The sequence below is a fragment of the Python bivittatus genome, unplaced genomic scaffold, assembly GCF_059951505.1.
Source record: "Python bivittatus isolate LINGU-HERP-01145 unplaced genomic scaffold, Pbiv_v1 ctg000120_np1212, whole genome shotgun sequence".
Lineage (NCBI taxonomy): Eukaryota > Metazoa > Chordata > Lepidosauria > Squamata > Pythonidae > Python > Python bivittatus.
In genome coordinates, this window is record NW_028277037.1 from 2,542,437 (window position 1) to 2,558,563 (window position 16,127).

General features: G+C 39.8%; 1 protein-coding gene across 1 annotated transcript; it reads left to right on the forward strand.

The window, feature by feature from the left end:
* The first annotated feature begins 22 nt into the window (after positions 1-22).
* On the forward strand, positions 23-16,003 carry DCLRE1C (DNA cross-link repair 1C). The gene is made up of 14 exons (XM_007429922.4): positions 23-185; positions 691-742; positions 2,260-2,344; positions 2,727-2,786; positions 3,326-3,381; positions 4,886-4,987; positions 5,808-5,880; positions 6,888-7,028; positions 7,938-8,039; positions 8,934-9,070; positions 9,939-9,993; positions 11,197-11,285; positions 11,874-11,974; positions 13,759-16,003. Exons 1-14 carry the CDS (start codon positions 77-79, stop codon positions 14,739-14,741), a joined length of 2,145 nt encoding a protein of 714 aa, XP_007429984.1. The 5' UTR covers positions 23-76; the 3' UTR covers positions 14,742-16,003.
* The last annotated feature ends 124 nt before the right edge of the window (positions 16,004-16,127 follow it).

Below are 16,127 nucleotides of genomic sequence, written 5' to 3' on the forward strand. Positions count from 1 at the left end.
GGTGGCGGGAAGAGCCTGGCGGAAGTCTGGGCGAGTCGCCGGAGCGGAAGGGCGGGGGGGCTCCGCTGGCGGCAGAATGAGCAGGTTCGGCGGGGTGATGCGGGAGTATCCGCGCCTCTCCATTGACCGCTTCGACCGGGAGAACCTGCGCGCCCGCGCGTACTTCCTCTCCCACTGCCATAAGGGTGAGCCGGTGGCGCTGGTCGGGAAAGATGCCGGTCGGGGTTGGACGGGAGACCAGCAGGAAATCCCAGCGCCGTTGCTGGGGCGCAAAAAGCAGCCCGAAGAAGGCAAGCCCGATGGGGTGTGCTGTCCATAGCGCGAAATAAGCAAATAAAAAAGGCTAGCAAGAAAACCGTTGGTATGAAATCACTTGAGAAGAAAAAAACTCAGCCTTTGAAGCAGAACATCTGCTCCTTATAGGGTCCTCTTTTGTCCTCTTGCCATGAAGTCTCCAGCAGTTGAGCTCAATTTGGAAGAGGCTTTTTCGTTATTTTTTAAATGAGAAATTTTTTTTTAAATGTTCATACAGTCTGGTAAAGACCCAGCAGAAGCTAATCCCTGCTTTTCAGACTGGTACTGATATCTTACAAGTGAGAAACTTGCTGAAGGCTATATTTAATGTGGCAAATTTCTAATGATTTATATATTTTTTTATTTTAATTTATCATCACGATTTTATTTATTTAGATCACATGAAAGGCCTGAGAGCCCCTCCTATGAAAAGACGACTGGCGTGTAGGTAAATAACTGTTTCTGTTAAAGTTTGCTAAAAGAACAGACTTAGTAATGTCCTGCAAGATCATCAAAGTGCATTCACTTCTATTTGAGCTTCTTTGAAAAGCATATTATTTTCTTTTACCTGTTTCTTTGACTTATCTTTTCTTCCTTATCTCTCTATGTATTTTTTTCTTTGCAAAAAAATCTTCCTCCAGAAGTTCCAGTATCACTTAGAGTTCATTGAAACATTGCATTTGACTGGGGTTGTTTAAACTTTAAAAGCAATGGATAGAAGGGAAGAATATTAAGTGAAATAAAAAGTAATCAGAGCAGATTCCTGCAGACCTGTTTGAAGAATAAATTTGTGGTCCTGAAATATATTTTTGATTAATTAAAAAAAAAACTCTTCATGGCAGAAGTTTGTAGAAGAGATTGGGAATATTTTAGTAAAGTCCTTAATTGTTTCAGTAGTATGGCAATATGCTTGGTACTAAAAGCATTTTATTTATTTGATGAAAATTAATCTGAAAACATTGTGGCTAAATGATGTAATGTATTGATGTATTATTAATGTATACAATTAATGTATTTCTAAAAATAAAATATACTCTCTGCATAGTATAGAATACATGCTCAATTATTTCAAAAATGGTTTTTTTTTACTAGAATCTTCCTGACTAGTAAATAAATTGTGATTTAAACCTTTAAGGTTAATCTCCCTGATCATTTAAATCAAATTTGTCCTGTTCGCAAATCACAGAGACTGAGTTCCCATGATACTTTAAGCCAAATCAAACAAGTCACATTAAGGTGTAGCTCAGACTATAAACATGGTCTAAGTGTAGTTTGAAAAGTCTGCAAGAAGCCTGAGATTTACTAAGGCTTATTTCGAATTCTGCAATGCAGAATTTGGCATATTTAGCAATTAGATGCAATTTTCAAATTTCTCATGCAGTTGTGGAGAACATTAGCTTTCATATCTTGGGGAAATAAATAGCTTGGATAAGGATTGACTAAGGTGTCGGAGAATACTTTAAGAAGTTCTCCTGGTTCAAGTCAAGGCTCTTCCTCATCTATGCAGTTCCTCTGAGTTGCCACAAACGGGAGATGGAGACATATCCCATTATTGTTCCCTGTGACTGATCTTTGGTAGCATGCTGCCCCCAACCCGTGATATAGTCCTTGATAGATCTATCCTCCCTGAATTTATCCAATCTCTTTTTAGAGCCATCCAAATTAGTGGTCATCACTACACCTTGTGTTAATGTTACGTTTTACTGTCTATAGAGTGGAAATGTTGAAAGGAAATTCCTGCAGGAAATGATATCTGGAATCCAAAATCCTATATTAGTAGGATTGTAAGTTTTAAATAACAGAATCTGTCATATTCCAAAGTGCTGAATGCTGTGGAGGGAAGGCTGTATTTTGGAACACTAATCCAAAGATTCTTGGGAAGTAGAATAAGCAGTTAAGTTCTTTAGCCTCTCTTCCCTGTAATTGCATTGAATATTTATATTTTTTTTTCTTCTGTCTTGCAAGCTTGAAAGTTCACCTGTATTGTTCACCTGTGACAAAGGAATTGCTACTGTCTAGTCCACGATACAAATTTTGGGAAAATCACATTGTGAGTTACCCATTTCTTGTATGTATTTAATGCCTATAAACACCACAATGGCAATAATAAACTCTAGTAATTAACAGTGTAGACCGAGATGTAAGAACAATAGTCTTAAAAGGTAGTTTTTGTCTTCTGGGTTTTTTTAGTTGAATTTTCTTAAATACAGCATTGAGAATTAGATGGCAAGGAACTCAAAGGCATGATTGGGAAAAGAGAATTTCAATTAAAAATTTAGGAGCAGAGCAAACAAAATGTTGGCTTTGCACCTTAATGGCATGGCCTCCGCACATCTGTGTTCTATCCTACATCATCCTGCTATAAAGATACACATACTGGGGTGCCATAAATATATCTCATTTCTCAGAATTTATCTGTCTGTATGGTTTAGGTTGCTCTGGAAGTTGAAACACCGACTCAGATTTCTCTCATTGAAGAAGCATCAGGCGAGGTACTCAATTGAAACTGAATGCTTTACCTTTTTGATCAAAATATTTGCCTATATTTAGTACTTTCTAACATGAACCCACCCTCAATTCTTGCAAACACAGTGGATTGTTGTTTCCGGAGGAGGTGGGCAGGGGTAGGGTTTTGTTTTGTTTGTAATTTCTTTTCTATGCACTCTGTTGAAAATCTTAAGGGCAAGAGAGGATGAAATTGCTTTTTTCCTTCTTATGGCTGTTTCAACCATTAGCAGAAGGGATCTAACAAAAACACACAATTCAGAAGTCACATTATTTTTGAGAAATTTGGAACATTTCTGATAAGATCAGAAGGGGATGTTTGGAAGGTTTTGACCTCAAATTGTTTTGGCCACCCCTGTTTCCAACAAATGGGTGAATAATCCTAAGTAGGTGACTTCTATTATCTTATCCGTGGCTAATAATTGGGGACCAGATTCTGGTATAAAAATAAAGGGCTTCCCATACTTTTTTCCACACCTTTGTTATCTAATTCATTTGAATCCCTTTTTTCGCCTTTCCCTCCCAGAAAGAAGATATAGAGGTAACGCTTCTGCCGGCCGGCCATTGTCCAGGATCAGTTATGTATGCATTTTCTTTTGCTATCAGATGCAGTGATGAAAATATGGAAATGTGTATATTTTGTTTTCTTTTGCCATAATTATTTTACATTTCATGAGGGTCTAAGTGTAATTAGCCTCACTCATTCACACTTTTATGCTTTCTTTCTCCTCTGATTCCTTTGTCAGACCCTGTTTAGGGGCATTAACACTTGATTATTGAAAGCAGCATGCTTACCTTGTATATTTCTATAAAATAACGTTTTGTAAAACGAATAAAATATACCCCTTTTTTCTACAGAAGTACATTAAATCAACATGGTACAAAATCAGGCAAAAGTACTTTTCCTAAAACATAAACCAAGCAAAATAAACTAGCAACCCCAGATCAGATTTGGAGGCTGTTTTGGCAGTTAAGGCTGGTTGGATAGGATTCTCATTAGAGAAGAGAGGGACTGGGGAAGGCCTTGGCATTACATCTGTGTTGCTTCTCTACACCGTTTCATTGCATCCAGTACGCCCAAGAACTGGGTTAGCCGAGCAAAAGCACTGGGACTGGTGAGCCTCTCCGCCCCGTTTCTGAAGGTGTCAGCCTGCTTGTTGCATAGCATTTCCCTTGCCAAGCCAAGTCTCCAGACTCAGCCGGCTCTGAATGGGCAAAGCTGAGCAGATGGAGTTAGGAAGAAGGAGCGCTCTGGCCATTGTTGCACTACTGAGTCATCCTGTCCGTGAGATGAGGGGCAAGATGATGGAGACAGTATTTCCAGTTGAAGATGGGAAGGGAAGCGAAGGGAAGATCTTCCATGTCTCAGCAAACCCCTTCCCCACCCCCTCCTTTACTTTGCTCTTGGGGTAGATCTCCAAGCTCTTTAGGATTGCCAGAGAGCAAGGGAAACTCAGCAAGGCAAGCAGTATTTGTGACATCCCGTCCTGTTGCAGTTGTAGACTAAACTGTTTTGTTTGAGTTGGGTTATGCCTGGGAAAATGCAAAAAAAAAACAACCCATTTTTTTCCTGGTAAGTTTCCCTTCTTTGGAGAAGCATGTGTGATGTGAGGAGAACTTTCAGCAAGCACATGAGATTTCAGGAGGCTGGAAATGGACCTATCTCAGGATGGCAGGCACTTCCTGGAATTTGATGAAGGATCTCTGCATGAGGTGAAATGGAGTTAGAGGGCGCTTTAGAGGTGGTCTGTTGTGTTCCTTGGAATGACCACGAAAGATGGTATTTGACAGTGGCATTTGTATTTCCACTAGAGGAGATGGATTAAAAACTTTCTCCCTCCCCCCAGTCTGGGACACAATTCTGTGTGAGTCATCTAGAGGACTCTGTTGTGCAACGGGAGCAAGGAGAATCTTCCTTTTCCTTTGTATGCAGCTTCCAAACAATAAAGCTGATCCCCTGCAACCTCCTGATGCCAGAGGAGTCAGTCAGCAGTGAATGGAATGGATATGAATCATATTCATATTCTATAATAGCATATAATAATAGGAATTAATATGAATAATGAATGAATATGTTCCCACCCAGGTTTCTCTTCCAAGGTGAAAATGGGACTGTGTTGTATACGGGGGATTTCAGGCTTGCAAGAGGAGAAGTGGCTCGAATGGAACTTTTGCATTCAGGAAGCAGGTGAGGCACGTTCTCAATCCTGGAGCACCCATAGTAGGCCTGTGAAGAAACTGCAGATATTGTCCCTACTTTGGGTATTTTGCAACATGCATGGTAGCAGTATTGATGAATGATCTCAGGTCCTTAGCATGTTGGAAAGTGAGGAACGTAGCAGGTGAAACTTGCTTGAGGATACTACTTCCCACCAATCCTATGATATGAGAAACCCAAAGCCCTTTACATACTCTTGTGTGATCTACCTCTGTGCTTTGGCTGCACTTGCTGTTGATTGATAGATTGATTGATTGGCAGAGGAGTTGGTGAGTTTTCAAAGCTGAGGGATCCATACCACTCCGTGCAAATACAGCCACAGTGTATAATAAGTGTGAGAGCCAGTTCTGGCAAGGTCAGAAGAAAAAACCTAAGACCTGATTAGTTTATTCCAATAACAAGGAACAAGGGGCAACTGTCCCTCCCTCCCGCAACCATGAGGTTTGCAACCTGTTGCCTCATGCAGGTGGGAGAAAGACGTGAGAGAATTGACAGTCAATTTTCCTATAAATAGGGTTTGCATTTTATAGTAGAATTCTTTCTTAATGGCTTTCCCAGTTCTTGCAATAAATTACTTATCAGAGATCTGTGTCCTTGAACCAAAGTGCTCATGGCTTTCAATTCTCAGCTGAGAGAAGCTTGAAAGTGAATGTCCTGCTTTTCCTTGCTAGGAAATCAAATTATTTTGTAAAAGCAAATGGAGTGTATTTTTGACATGAGCTTAAGGATTAACATGCAGCTGACATAATTATGCCAAGATGCAATATCAATACTGCCATTCTCTTTTCAGAGTGAAAGATATCCAGAGTGTCTATTTAGACACCACATTCTATGATCCCAAATTTTATCAAATACCAAGCCGGGTAAGTAACATGAAAAGGTAAAATCATGTAGTTCTATGCTAACGTGTATATAATATGCAAATGAATCCATTCTACCAACTAATAATGCAGATGAAAGTAGGTGTACCTTGAAGCATGAATGTACGAACCTTATGAAATAAATAACATGGACACATTTTGCTCTAGCCATCGGGGATCACAGTAAAGTTTTATCTGTCTTCCTATTTATGGTGTAGTTTTGCTTGGCAAGCTGCTAATTCTGAGAATTCCACTTGAAACTCCTGGCAATTTGTACATTCAGTTTCATCTACAAAAATTAATGATTTGGGCAGCCATATAGCCAATTAAGAGCTTCTCTCCAATGTAACATAATTAATTCAGGCTTATCCTGTGTTAGATTGCCAAGTATTCCAAGTAAGAAGTCTCTGAGTTACGATTATAGTTTAATTTTGCTTTATTCTAGATGGTGTATTCTGCATTCTGTTCACAAATCTTATTTCGTATTAATCACTTGGAAATCTCCCAGGTTGTTTTTGCCTGCCCCTACTTTAAAGAAAGCTTTTACTGTCATCTAGTCTTCAAGCTGATTTCAAAGGAGATTTTATTTATGTTTGTGTTGAAGGGATTTCATATTAGAGAAATAGGCATGTGGTGCTGATCTGCTTTAATGCAATGAAAAAAATATAAGAGACTGGACCAAAGGCAGAAAGAGGGAAAAAACAGACAAAGACAGATCCACACAGGCCAACACAGCCTGTACAAACCCCTCCTCCAAGTCTGCTTTGATCTCAAAGTGTTACTTATTTCAGAACTTCATCCACTACCCTTTTTATCTTGTTTAACTGAGCACATCTGCCATTTTCCTTGAAAGTTGAAAACAAATCTTAGCAGGGTCTGTTCCAAATACTCAGTGCCATAAATTAAGAGATCTACTCTGGCTGAGACTGAATTCAACAACGATTCAACCCAAGTGTGTAGTATCATCACATTTAAGTTAAAATCATCATATGTACTCTTTTCCATATTAGGAAGAATGTATGAAGGGGATAATGGAATTAGTGCGAAGCTGGGTGGTTCAAAGTCCCTATCATGTGGTATGGTTGAACTGCAAAGCAGCTTATGGATATGAGTATTTATTCACAAATCTCAGTGAAGAGCTTGGAATCAAGGTAAGACTGCATTCCTATGAAATTCTTTTCTGAACAGATGCAGTTAAAAATACTAGATTAGGAAAGGTCTGTTCTGTGGACTTGACAGTTCTTCAGGCTTCAGCTGCCAATTAGGTCCCATCATTCAGACAATCTATTTCAGGATGTGGGACTGGAAAGAGACTCTGGAGGCAGAAACAGTTAGCTCAGGTAGGGGAAAATGAGCCACAAGAGACCACCAAGACCATCATTTCCTCTGGATCTTCCTTTCCCCCAACTGGCAATGCAATTAATTCCTTAGATCAGTGTTTTTCAACCCTGGCCACTTTAAGATGTGTGGACTTCAACTCCTGACTGGGGAATTCTGGGAGTTGAAGTCCACATGTCTTAAAGCGGCCAAGGTTGAGAAACCCTGTCCTGGATGGTCAGTCAGAGGCAGTCTTGAAACTCACAAGTAGAATATGAACACAGCAGTCTTACTCAATGGTTTCTTAGCATTTGCTTTTTAAGGCCTACTTCCTCTCTTCCTGTGTGTTTTCCTCCTCAAGTGTTTTCCTCCTCATTTCCACCTATTCAAGGTGGCAATATTTTTCTTGGCGTGAATGTGTCAGCGCAGGCTTTGCCTTGCAAGGATGAAGCCCTTAGCTTACAGAACTGGCCTGTGTCACGCCTGGCGAAGGCAGTGATGCTGTTGTTTTCTGACTCAGTGGGACGAGACAAAGTTACGGCTGGTTCAGTAACCTGGCTTAGAGTTCTCTGTGACTCCAGCAATGAAGAGGTAGAGCCAGGGGATGTTTTGCAGGGAGAGGCAGGAGGCACAACTTCATTCTCTTCCAGGATTTTGCTGAAAAGTGAATGTGAAATTTATGGCTTTTGTCTCTTTTCTGAGTTGCCTAAAATAACTTTGGTAATACTGACTTATTGGCCTAGGTGCATGTGAACAAGTTGGACATGTTTAAAAACATGCCAGAAATCCTCTACCATGTTACCACAAATCAGCACACCCAGATTCACGCATGTCGCCACCCAAGGGTATGTATCTTCTTTACAAAGAATGCGGGTTGTCTTCCTGTTGTTTTACTAAAGTGGTTCCTCTGGTTGAACGTGTGCTAAATGTGCTAAAGGAAGATGCAACGAAAACCATGCAGTGTAGAATCATTGACAATAGCTATTAGGCTGTTACTATATGAATAATACCTTCCTGAATTAATAGATGGAAGGCTTAGACCTTTATAGGAAAGAGCTTTCACTAAGCGGATGCCAGGACCAGGAAAAAACTGCTCTGAATTTCATCTGATCATACTGCTAAAGAAGAGGGTGGCTGGTCTTGAAACATTGACCAAGTTTAGACCTGGTTAGTACTTGGAGGAGAGACCATCAGAAAACCCCAGGGCTATAGGCTATACTCAGTTTGGTGTAGTGGTTAAGGCACCAGGCTTGAAACAGGCTAGCATCTAGCCAACCTTGGCTAATCCTGAAGAAGCTAAGCAGGATCAGACCTGGTTAGGACTTTGATGGCAGAGCAGCAGGAAATTCCAGAATAGGGAGTCTAGAAGCAATCAAAAATCCCAGAGGAAGGAAGAAGCTGAACTCACAAGTTGATTTATTTATAGACAGCCAATGTTTGTACTAGACAATTCAAGGTTAAAAACGCCTTTGTTGCAATGAAAGAACTACATACAGGTAATCCTCGTTTAGCAACCACAATTGTGACCGGCAACTCGGTCATTAAGGGAAGCAGTTGCTAAGTGAAACCATGATGGTGCTTATGATCTTACTTCAGTTTTCCTTTGCTTTATAGACCTGTGAAGGTCGTAAATGTGAGGATTGGTTACAAAGTTACTTTTATATCGTTGTCATTTCTGCGAACAGTTATTAAAATAAAGCCAATATGTATGATCTGACAGGATGCTATCTGTCCATTAGGATGATGAATTGTTCCGAGGGAACAAACTGCCTTGTGGAATTACTTCCCAGAATGGACATCAGTTTCATGTTATTAGTGTCAAGCCATCCACCATGTGGTTTGGAGAAAGGACACGGAAAACCAGTGTAATTATGAGGTAAAGAAAGGATACATTTTACTTTTCTAAAATCAGCATTTTATCTCTATTTCTGCCTCACTTACTCTTTTCATAGCTTGCTCCCACAACTTAGAAACATTCATTTGGCACTTCTTTTAATGCATACATTAATTAAGGTCTAGTTGAGATGATTTGGTCTTATTATTTCCTTCAGTACTCTGGGATGCAGTTCAGGTGGTCCTAGAGATTGAAACTGATTCAAAGTAAAAAGATCTTTTGTGTTTATGTTTCTTCTTTCATCCTGCCCTTCACAATATAGACATAGATTTTTGCTTGCTTATTTTTTATTTGTGGAGAAGACAGAATGTAAAAGGGGATTTTTGAAGCCATCACTTATATGAGCGTTAATGTCTAGGAGCTTTATAGAATACTAACCATAAAAATTGCCTTAATTAATCAGAGTTTAGTCAAAAGATTAAAAAGATTCCAAGTGCGAGCAAGTGATGGATATTTTGTGTGGTTTGTCCTCAGCATCTTCTTGTTAGAAGTGCAGGATCCCTGAACATGTATAGGGTTAAGCCTGTGAAAGACAGTTTTTCATCCAGAACCAAGTCCCTTTCACTTGTGAATGTCATAGATTGACTAAGATTCCTTCAGGAGATTGAGGTTTTAGAAGAACCATCCTTAGCTTTGTGGCTCCCAGATGTGTTCGACTATCATGGGTCTTCAGAGGACACCATATTCCTTCAGAAGGACATTAGGTTCAGGAAGATTGCTGTAAAGAACATTTTCTTATTCCTTACACCAGATTTGTACTCATGATGTATAGCTTTTGTTTTTAAGCTGATGATGATCTTGTTTTGATCGACAGCAGAGGAAATGAATTTAATTTATGGTTTGTGTTTAGGACTGGAATGAGTTCCTACAGGGCTTGCTTTTCATTTCACTCTTCTTATAGCGAGGTATGTAGTTCCAATTTGTTTTGTTAGATTATGTTTATATACTTTTGTACAACATACAAAACAATCACTGTTGGCACAGATGTGAATACTTCTTTTAGATTTTTGGCCTGGTAGTTCGTAGAGGCTTTGAGATGGAAAGATTTTGGTAATAGATCTTGACGTATTCAAAGCAGTTCATACCTGCTGTGAAAGGAGCCATCTTTAATTCCACATTGCCACTGACAGAGCAAGGCAGGTCTGTTTTGGACAATTGGTTTTATATATGGTAACTGCAGTGAGGTTATTATATGCACAAATATGGAAGACTACAGAAACATCAATAATGGAGGAATGGATTGTGCAGATGGCTGACTTTGCAGAAATGGCTAAATTGACTTGTTTGATTAAGGAAGGAACTACAATTACTTTTATAAAGACTGGAAACCCTTTGTAGAATTTTTGCTCAAAATGGATGAGAATGAACTGCTGATTTTGGGATTTATTGATTAAAAAGGTTTGTTTATGGGAAGAAGGGAACTACGATATGCAATACGGGAGGGTGGAGATGGTCATTGCTATGTTTATAACTGCTGCAAAGAAGATCGGAAGTCGCTTCTTTAGATACTTTTCTTTCTCTTGCTTTTTTGTTATTCTTCACTTTTCTTTTACCCTTTTATAATCTTTTTCTTTTTCTATGTTCCTGTAGTTTTTAAAATCTTTGTAAAACCATATTTTAATGAAAATTATTTAAAAGAAAAAGAAAATGGGCCTTTTTAAAAACATTGAAAATATGAGAAAAATAAAGAAAATTGTCCTTTTCACTCCAGAGTTGAACCATGAATATTATGGTTTGCTGCTCATTTTCTTATTCGAAGGTGCACTGCTTGAACAAAGCAGAAAAAAACCAAAAGAAATATCCATGGATTTAATGTTCCAGGATGGTTGTTTCCCCCCCCGCCCCGCCAAGGCCTCCTGCCTGAAATGATCATCCTTCTTTTTTTATAGTATTAGGTATTGATGCCAATAATTTTACTCAATGTGCTTTGTGTATGGCTGAGTTAATTCATTTTATTGAAAGAGATAGACAAAAATAATTAACCCTATAAAAAAGCATTGTGTGCAATCTATGAACTACTTGCTTCTCAAGCTGTTGCAAAGCAAGAAATTAAGGTGAGGCATTAATTACTAGCAATTAATACATCTTTTTTCAATCTGCCATTCTAGATCCAAGATTTCTTGAGCCATATTTGCCCAGAGAATGTGTACCCCAATGTAATTCCAGTGGGTTCAACGGAGGACAAGGTTAAAGAAAAGTAAGTATCTATGATGGAGGACTTGGATGAGGAGGTTCAAGGTCATGGGGAGAAGAATCTCAAGTATCTCCTCAGCCCACAGCCTGAGCGTGTGAAAGCAAAGAGGATGAGACTGGCACCATCCTAAGGAATTCGTAGTGTTTAGTTGCAGACTTTGGGAGTTAGAGTTAGTCTGGCAAGATTCTGTCTAGCAGGTGTAAGTTAATAAAGTAACTGAGCAATTCCTGAACCGTCCCGTGGAGTTTCTTGGGCTGAGCCTGACAGTGTCCATCTTTTTCCCTTTATGGTAATGGAATCAAAATCAAGCTGACCTTCACTAAACTCTTCATTGGCTAGTTTTATCAAAAATATTTTGATCATGGTTTGCCATCCTTTAACCCAGGGATAGATAGTGCCTTCCAAGCCAGGTGGCTGGACTCCAAAATTGGAGTACCCAGACAAAACCTAAATTTGATTTATTCACATTTAGATTTAACTAAAGTTAAGTGAGATGATGTGATTCGTTTCCAGTTCTGTATTTCATACGTTTCTCTTCTGTCCCTTTAAGAATTACAATTTGTAAAGTTGTACCATTTTTACTCTCCTCAGCCTGGAGCCGTTTTGCAGAAAGTACAGAAAAAATAACCAGCCAACTTATAAGCCACTTGGAGTGCTGAAGAGGGCAAGAACCTCAGAGCTACTAGGCCCAAGTAAGACGAGGGGATTCCCTCTAAATTTTGGACCAGATAAAGGTGAAGATAGAAATTACTGTGGTTTAGGAGCAGTCAGTCATCCTGAGCGCATCTCCATTATTAAATTGAAGGAAACATTTAAGAAGGGACTAGCAAATTATTTCCAATCTGCAGGCAAGAAAGCTGCATAAGGTTGTCAGGAGTTGAATTCCACTTGAAGGAGGCCAGTGTTTACTCTGTAACAAACATTGTATTTGGTAATGATCATGTAATTACCACTTCCTTGTCATTTAAGAGGCAACCTGGTATTAAGAAATCAGTATTAATGGGAAAGTACCCTTCCTCGCATCAGCAGCCCCACCAACTGGAGAAGATTAAGATCTTTTTACTGTCCCCGCTTTCCTATAACAAAAAAGTGGCAAATAGTTCTTGTCTTCCCCATATTTCTTAGTACCGTATGACTTGACTTGGCTAGGTCAGTCTCTGTCACCTGAGTTCAACACACTGCTCTAACCACTAAGCTATGTTGGCATATTTGCTGTCTTCTACACGTTTAATTAAGCATCACATTTCCCATACAGTAGTTTCAAGCCTGTGAACTGGATACAGGTTTGTGGACAAGCATTACTATGAACTGATTCGTGATTTTGTCTGAAGCAACTGCAATTTCTGCAGTAAAAGTAGCTTCTATGATGTCGTGGCTTTGGGAGGAAGTAGGATGGCTCCTTATAGGATCATGAGTTGTCTGAAGTCAGCTGAGAATTAATATTCCATTTGTAGCTCCAAAGAATTCTGCTTGTGGCTTAGTTATGACCAATGGAAGATGAGTTGATAAAAAGTGTCCAGGCTGCACCCCTTGAGACTTCAGATGATCACTCATGGTCCATAGAATACCCAATATCAAACAAATTTCTCCTCTGGGGAAAGGATTTTTATCTAGCTTTATTGTGACAAAGAGACCAATATAAAATATGGACGTTTGTATACGTAGAATATTTCATGTCAACCTCTCTCCTCCTTGCTATTTGATATATGGTCTAGACCAGTGTTTTTCAGCCTTGGCAATTTTAAGATGTGTGGACTTTAATTACCAGAATTCCCCAGCCAGCATGGCTGGCTGGGGAATTCTGGAAATTGAAGTCCACACATCTTAAAGTTGCCAACGTTGAAATATACTAGTTTAGACAATCATTTTTTTTATCCCGCCTTTCTTATTTTTATAAATAATTCAAGGCAGTGAACTTAACTAATACTCCTGCCTTCTCCTACTTTCCCCACAACAACAACCCTGTGAGGTGAGTTGGGCTGAGAGAGAGGGACTGGCCCAAAATCACCCAGCCGGCTTTCATGCCTAGGACGAGACTAGAACTCAACATCTGCTTTCTCACCTGGTGCCTTAACCACTAGACCAAACTGCCTCTTTGTTAGATTTATACCCCCACCTTTCCTCCAAGAGTTCAAAGAACATACCTAGCACTCTGTCTTCCAGTTTTCCCCCCACAACCTTGTGTGATAGAGTTAAGCTGAGATAATGACTGGCTTGAAATCTTCTAGGGAGTTTCGATAGCAGACCAGAAACCAGGTCTCCCCAAGTCCTAAATCAATACTTTAGCTACCACACCACCCGATACCACATATCCAGGAGAATCCTGAGCTGTTGAATATAGAAAATTTGCAAACTGGAAAATTCCCTCCATGCAGCATCTGAATGAGGGTTTTGAGCAGCCTCTTCTCCAAAGTTTGGCTCTCTGCCCAAAAAGGATTCTTTTTTTTCAGATTAATTTGCCATTTTGTCTTGACAGATGGTGGTAGTGATGATAATGAGGATGATGATCTCTTTGATACTGAATTGATTCCTACAAAGTACAAGATTCCAAAATTACTGTCAGAGATTGGAACATCAGACAAACCTCTTCCCCCAAATCATCAAGGAGATAACAGTTGTAAGGCATCTTCTACACCTACCTCTTTAAAGGCTGATTTTGTGGAGTGTGAAGAATCTAATGATGAGGATGATGAAGATGAAGAGGAGGAAGAATATGAGAAAGAGACAGTTCTTCCTGAAATTCCATTACCGAGAACAGACTCCACTGCAGTGTTGCAGAACCCCAACAGCCTTGTCTGTTCAACAGATACAGGGAAGCAAAATGACCAACAGCAGTCTAACTTGGAAGTGCCAAAATGGGATAGTTTCTTTAGACGACATACAGAAGATTCAGAGACTTCTGACCATGAGGACCATCTGCCATGCACAGACTCAGCTGAGCAGCATTCTCCCTACCCTTTCAACGATGACGATTTTAGTGACTCAACTCACATCTCCTCTCAAAATTCTTCTCAATCAACCCACATATCTGAACAGGGTAGCCAAGGATGGGACAGTCAAGGTGATACCGTACTCATTTCCTCACAAGAACGAAGGAATTTTGAGTTTAAGGGGGCAGCCGAAAGAATAATGACCTATACACCTCATCTCTTTACAGGAGAAAAGAAAATGGACTTGCCAAGTAGCAAGCCTTTGGATCATGGTGCACCTTCTACAGACAAAGTTAACTTTGAATGCAAAACCAAAGATTGGGGTACAGCAGTTCCCCATCAAACGGAATCAGTAGATGAGAGGAGCAAAGAAGAAGGAAGGTCAGAAACACTCAATCCAGAGGTCCAAATTGACTCCCAGAGCTCTTCTGATTTTGAAGTCCCACCTACTCCTGGGGCTGAGATTCCTAAACCTGAGCAACTGTGCAGTCTCTACCAAAAGCTGGCAGCTGGAGAAAGTCTACACTGATTGAGGAAGCCACAGGAACTATATGCTCTTTTAGTATTAGCAACATCAGCCTTCCTAAATATTGGTCCTGACTGTTGATTCGTGTCCAATTTTAGGTTTTAGCTTTTGAAAAATGCTGCAGTTATGAATGCATAATTTTAGTATTGTTTGCAGTTAACACTGAAAAGGGGAAAGGATCTGTGCAATCAATAAATTACAGCATCTGTCCGCTTGGGAATATTGAAAGCAAGTGGAAATGTAATGATAAAACAGGCATTGTGTTTTGGGTTCCAAACTATGGATGTCACAGTGGTTTTTCTTCCGCTTATTAAAAAGGAAAGATCCACTGGAGTGCTGATGTGAAGCATTTGGGCATTTCTCAAGCATGGCTTGTTGCAACCACAAGGAAAGACATGAGGCCAAATGGACATTTTTGTCATTCCATTCTTTCATGGCACTTACAGGAGGAGAAGCATTATTTCTGAGGCTTTTAATTTCCCTCCTGCAGAATTGGAGCCCACCAGCCTGTGGCTAGAAACCAACCAATTTTATTAGTCTTGAACATAATGTTTCAGCTGTCTGTAGTTGTTAAAAGTCAATGTTTTATCCCAGTTGTTATACAGTATCCCACTATGGATCTTGGCGTTTAGTTTCACGAGGTCTAATCATTTAGATTCTGTTCTTGACATACCTAAATATGTATCTTCCACAGCTCCCCTCCCACTGGCTTTCAGATCCTGAGTGAAGGTTGGATCTCAGGTTCCTCTTCATGAGTAACCCCTGGCCTGTTGCCTTCACCTCAAAATTGCCACACTTAGGCCTTTGGGCCGTGTTCCTTTGCCTGCAAGCAGGACTCACTGTTTTATTTCCACGTAATGTTTCTGGTATTCTTACGTGGTAGCTCATAAGACCAGTTCTGTGGTTTCCTTTGGGGTCTTTAATAGTGGGAAAAGGGTGTGCTTCCCATACTCAAATTTCACTATATTATTTTTAAAGAGCTGGTTCTCTCCTTTCTGCTTCACTAATAGATCAGGGAATACCATGTGATAATTCTCTCTGCCTGTGCTAGGCAGAAACTAGAATCGCTGCATTTTTGTTTTGCAGCTTCTATCATGTGTTCAAAGCTTGTTTCTCCTGCTCGTAAATTACCTGACCAGCCTGGGATCGAATTTAGCCCACGTTAACTGAAGTGTGACTGTGATTGCTGCCAAATTCTTTTGTACAGTGCACTCACATTTATCCATAAAAGGATTTCTGTTTTGTAGTCTTTTTAGAGTTTTCATTTTCCCCTGTATTTTTCCATATCATTCCTACTGAAGGTTAATGTCATATGGGTTCTATTGCTCTATAAAGGGAGGCTGAGTAAACAAGGTCCCAGAGGCGTGCCTATATAAAACTGGAAGGGAA

What these genes read in the sequence shown, in the direction of transcription:
- DCLRE1C (XM_007429922.4), top strand. Translation starts at nt 77, where the DNA reads ATGAGCAGGTTCGGCGGGGTGATGCGGGAGTATCCGCGCCTCTCCATT. An exon ending in GAGGACAAGGTTAAAGAAAA is followed by an intron (nt 11,286 to 11,873) that starts GTAAGTATCTAT and finishes TACTCTCCTCAG; the next exon opens with CCTGGAGCCGTTTTGCAGAA. An exon ending in CTCAGAGCTACTAGGCCCAA is followed by an intron (nt 11,975 to 13,758) that starts GTAAGACGAGGG and finishes TTGTCTTGACAG; the next exon opens with ATGGTGGTAGTGATGATAAT.